The sequence below is a fragment of the Nannobrachium achirus genome (assembly GCF_963921795.1).
Source record: "Nannobrachium achirus genome assembly, chromosome: 16".
NCBI lineage: Eukaryota > Metazoa > Chordata > Actinopteri > Myctophiformes > Myctophidae > Nannobrachium > Nannobrachium achirus.
Window position 1 is genome coordinate 49,956,694 of NC_137823.1, and position 4,969 is coordinate 49,961,662.

The 4,969-nt window shown below is 41.7% G+C and overlaps 1 protein-coding gene across 1 annotated transcript; it reads right to left on the minus strand.

Annotated features, from left to right (window-relative positions):
• Positions 1 to 215: 215 nt before the first annotated feature.
• rps12 (ribosomal protein S12) lies at positions 216 to 4,503 on the minus strand. Its single transcript, XM_080744597.1, has 6 exons — positions 4,409 to 4,503; positions 4,238 to 4,284; positions 3,026 to 3,148; positions 2,302 to 2,404; positions 1,398 to 1,499; positions 216 to 304 (listed from the first exon to the last, which is right to left on the minus strand). Exons 2-6 carry the CDS (start codon positions 4,249 to 4,251, stop codon positions 242 to 244), a joined length of 405 nt encoding a protein of 134 aa, XP_080600723.1. The 5' UTR covers positions 4,252 to 4,284; positions 4,409 to 4,503; the 3' UTR covers positions 216 to 241.
• Positions 4,504 to 4,969: the final 466 nt, after the last annotated feature.

The following is a 4,969-nucleotide window of genomic DNA, read 5'->3' on the forward strand; positions in this document are numbered from 1 at the left end:
AAGTGCCATTTAATCATGAACATTAGTGAGGACCAATTATATGTAGATGGGTTGAAAAGTGGGGAAATTGTCCTTTAAGTATAGTTCCATCTTTAATCCTGCCTGACAGTTATTAAAAATACATTTAAGCAGCACCATATTGGAGTAGACCTGCAGCACCAAATACTTTCAGCATCAGTAATTATGACGATGAATAAACACCACGAGACAGTAGCTTTACTCCCACATCTTTATTGACACCTCATTTCTTGGCTTTGAAGTATTCTTCAATCACGTCCTTGGCTTGAGACTCCTTGCCATAATCCTAGAGAGAAAACAAGTCATAATTAGACGGTGAATAAAATGACTAACTTGTTTAACACTCCCAAAAACAAATTATCACAAGATTAGACCCAAACCACTGGTAGATGACCGACTCATACTTCATTCTAGAAATGTCATAATGGTCAGCATCAACATAACCCTCATCAGATCAGGCCCAATTCTGTCCTATGGACATCCCAAAAATGTTATGAAATTACACGGCCGATTGGTTATTACTGAAAAGAACATAATATAATACATTTATATAGCACTTCTCTAGACATGAGTCAAAACTTAAGTGCTGCACAAACATAGGACAGAATGCACAAAAAGATTGCACAAAAACTATTTCTTCACAAAGACTAAAGTGAAAATAAAATGGTTCTATAGAGGAATGAGGCTGCAGGTATAATCTGTATCTCAGACACATGGGGTAACGGATGGCAGGTATCCTCATGGTACTCAGTAGAGGGAGCCAATTATCATCACCGATACAGAAACAGCTTTTACTTATCAGCTGTGACCAGAACAAGATCTTTGCTCAGAAAACATGAGCAGTACAAGTGTGCAACATGAAATAAAGTAACTGATCAGAACATTTGTTTCACTACAACATCCAGTTAATCCATTATTAATCCATGGTTATTCATTTCACCCCATATAAGGCCTATGTCAGATAATGTCACCATAACATCAGTCCTGTACAATAAACCTTGGGATCTCAAACATGATTATCAGCCCTTCTCATCTCCTCACAATCCCAGTCCACAAAATGTGTACGAAGACCAACACTACAATCACATATCGTTGTTGTCGAGTGGAAACCTTGTGTATCTCTAAGTTTCAAATTTGTATGTTCTTTCGCAGAGTAAAGCCTTGCTTCATCGTACAAGGCCGTTGCACAAAAGTAGTGAAAACAGACGATCTACAAGCACACAACGCCTTGAGGCGTTGTGCGCTTGTAGATCGGCTGTTTTCACAAGTTTAAATCATTTTTAAAATGAAAAATGCAAAACGAACGGTTTTGGACATAAAAGGTTTTCACCCGACAACGACGCTATGTTCAGTCCACAACTAAGAGAGCATCCTCTTACCTTGATCACGACACAGCTGCAGCCAACCACCTTGCGGGGTTTGCCCTCACGGTCGATCTTGCACAGACCAACCCACTCGCCGAGCTTCTTGTTGTCGTCAACCTGAACAGAGACCACCGAAAGTCAAATAAATGCTTCCGGTCTGACATTCTCAGGACATTTACTCTGTAGCCAGGTTAACTGAGAGGCTCCAAGTATTATCTGTATCTCAGACACATGGGGTAACGGATGGCAGGTATCCTCATGGTACTCAGTAGAGGGAGCCAAATTATCATCACAGATACAGAAACTTTTTCAGTTGTGACCAGAACAAGAAAAGAGCCCTTCAGCCCCTTCCTATGGGAAAGCCCCCTGTACCCGCAGACGGATACTGGTCCAGTGCTGTACATGTATTCTTTGGAAAATGGTGTGCAAAATGAGTGGATATGCAGGTTTTGTATCATGTGTAGAAATATTGGGCCTTACAGTAAATTAAGGAGGAAGATTATATGTAACTTGGCCTGTCCTTTGCATAAGTACATATACAATCTAAAGATAAAAATGAGTCACCAAACATTTTTCACTTGGCCGTATTATCACATTTCATCAAAAATATCTTTCATTAACAGGGTCAATGCACACATCTGTCACAGCTAATACAGTCCAAGGTTGTTGTGACAGCATGCCCATCAAATCAAGTAGTCAAGGAGTCGGACCAGGCAGCTGCACCATAAACAATACTGTATGTACTGGAACCCTGAATTATAGGTCAAGTAAATGGGCTCAGTCTCTCCCCAAAGCTGCTTTACCAATACAAGTGTCAAACAAAGATGTGCACCCACCAGATGTTGGCTCTTATAAAGCCATATTACGTTATAATGCATTTTAAGTGATTTCTGGACAGCTCTTTAGACATGTTTATTACCTTGATCAGGTTGATCTGATGCTCGGCACAGAGGGCCTCCACCAGCTTGACGTACATGGGCTCGTCACAGTTGGCTGCAAGGACGCAGAGGTGGGCCTGGCGCCTTAAAACAAAAGACAGGAAGCAGCTACATTAATCGAGGATCAAGCTCGGGTCATTGACGGTCGGTTCATTAACAGTTTGACACATCTCAGACATAAATTGGGTAACAAAGGCAATTATCCTCATTGAATTTCGGTAGAGGGAGCCCTAAATATCATCAGTGATGCGTCAACCATTGTCACAACCTTAATCTATTAAGACCGGGAAAGTATCCGTCTCATTTTAGGTCACTTTGTGCTGTGCTGTGAGCTTTTTCATATCGATGGCCAAAATGCAAATGCAAAACCTGAAAAATCCACTTTGTTGGGAAAATGAAACAGAAAAGTGTGTGTTCAACACAAGAACCTCCCATCTACTATTTCTAGGTAAAAACCTCCTATCTGCAGTCGCAACATGCAGAGGGTGACCATGTGCATCATAGCCTGTTCTAATTTCAAGTGAAATCCAAAAATCATTAAATTTGCAGATAGGAGGTTTTTCATTTTGGCCATCGATTTGCTATTTTTAAGTGTGAGAACTACCGATTTAGAAATCATTTGTAGAGTCGGCCTCAGGTCTTAATGGGTTAAATAAAACAACAACAACAAATGTAGAGGTAATGATGTTAAGGTTTGTTCTATACTTGTCCAGAGCCTTGGCTGCCTCACGGATGCCGCGAGCCAGACCATCATGGATGAGTGCGGTCTTCAGCACTTCAGGGAGTGCGGTGTTGACATCCATCACACCTCCAGCAGCGATGCTACTACTACAGAGGACACAAACAATCATTAAACTTCTGGTAGCAAACACGATGTGGGACAAACAATCAAGTTATATTCTAAGCCAGTGGTTCGTTAAGTGGGGTCTATTGTTTATTTCACATCCCATTAGTCCATTCTTCCTGGGTGCAATTAAAACATTTTAACTCATGGACAGTTAGTTTGACGCATCTCAGACAGAAATTGGGTAACAAAGGCATTTGTCCTCACTGAATTTCAGTAGAGGGAGCCTAAATATCATCAGTGATAAGTCAACTACTGTCACAAGTTCACAACCTTGGTTACCCAGCAAAAAATTGCATCAAAACATCTGCCATTCTAAGATAACTAATAATCTTTATTATTTTTAAAACATTTGAACACCACAAATCTAATATGTGGGGACCCTGGCACAATATGTCAGACGGCACAATATCATGTCAGATGGGGGTCCTCTGCATGAAAATGTTTGAAAAAACACTGCTTCAAGTTAGATTCTAAACCTCCAGTAGCAGTGCTGGAGTGGTAGTTACATCAAAAGTAAGGGCAAATTGATGTTGCTGCAGAGAACTCGCTTGTGTTGCCCATGTTAGAGAGCTGGGTGCATGATCAACAAACATAACAGGAAAGCACAAAACTATGATAGTTGTGAAGTTATCCAATTGACCTATTGAAACAGCGTTTCTGGAAAGTCCAGGGGTCCTTGAGTTCCAGGGGGTCCCCAGCTAAATGATAGTTAGGAACCAAATGGACCTTTATGAGTCTAACTCAGAGTGTGTACAAATGGGTCCATTTTCGTTACATTTAGTTAAATTGACATGATTTTACAATATAAATTGGGTCTCCAGTCTCAGAGATAGAAAAACAATATTAAATGGGGTCCCTGAATTTCAAATGGTTGGGCATCACTGCTAGCTAGAACCCCTTATGGGGGTCCCTGGCATCTTTTCAAATGGGGGTCCGCTACTCCGCGGGCTAATAAGTGTCAATTGAGGGGTCCTCAACATGAAAAGGGTTGAAACATTGTGAACCGCATGTTGTTTGGCTTTCTAACTTTAGTAGTAGTAAAATAGTGCGCAAACGACGGTCATGCTCACCCTTCCTCGGCCATTGTAGATTAATGACGGATGGACGTAAGATTCTGCTGCAATAAAGATCACACACGAAAGGGCAGTTAATATACATTGTAAAAAGACTACCGTGGCCAAGTTTTAATAAAGGATGTTGTAGAAATCAACTAGATTGCGTGAGAGAGTAAAGAAACACACCTAATCCTCCTCAGACAGCGGATAAAAGAGGACGTCATCAGCCGGCGACATTCCTATGAGCAGACCCAGAGTGCCCGATGGCGTCCATTATTCTGCCTGTCCATAAATACCGGTATACTTCAATGGTAATAAATGCAGCCCTGGCCTGGGGAAATAAAATAATAAACTCCAGGCTACGTTTCACATATTTAACTATCAGAAAGTATTCAGCTCAGATGTAACATACAAAATGTTTGTATATTTTATATGGAATTTGTGAGAAGAAATGCTGTCACTTGTCAGTAGTTTATAGAATAAAACAAAACTAATTGTGTGTGTGTGTGTGTGTGTGTGTGTGTGTGTGTGTGTGTGTGCGTGCGTGCGTGCGTGTGTGAGATGCGTGCGTGCGTGTGCGCGCGTGCGTGCGTGCATGCGCGCAGTGGTGTAACGGTGGGACTACACCAAGCCGTTTCGCGCGCGTCAGTGCGTATGCGTGCGTATGCGGGGCGCGCGCGCGTATGTGCGTTTTGGATAGATCCAATGTATGTCAGTTCAGCAGGCTACACCAGGCGTACGGATAGC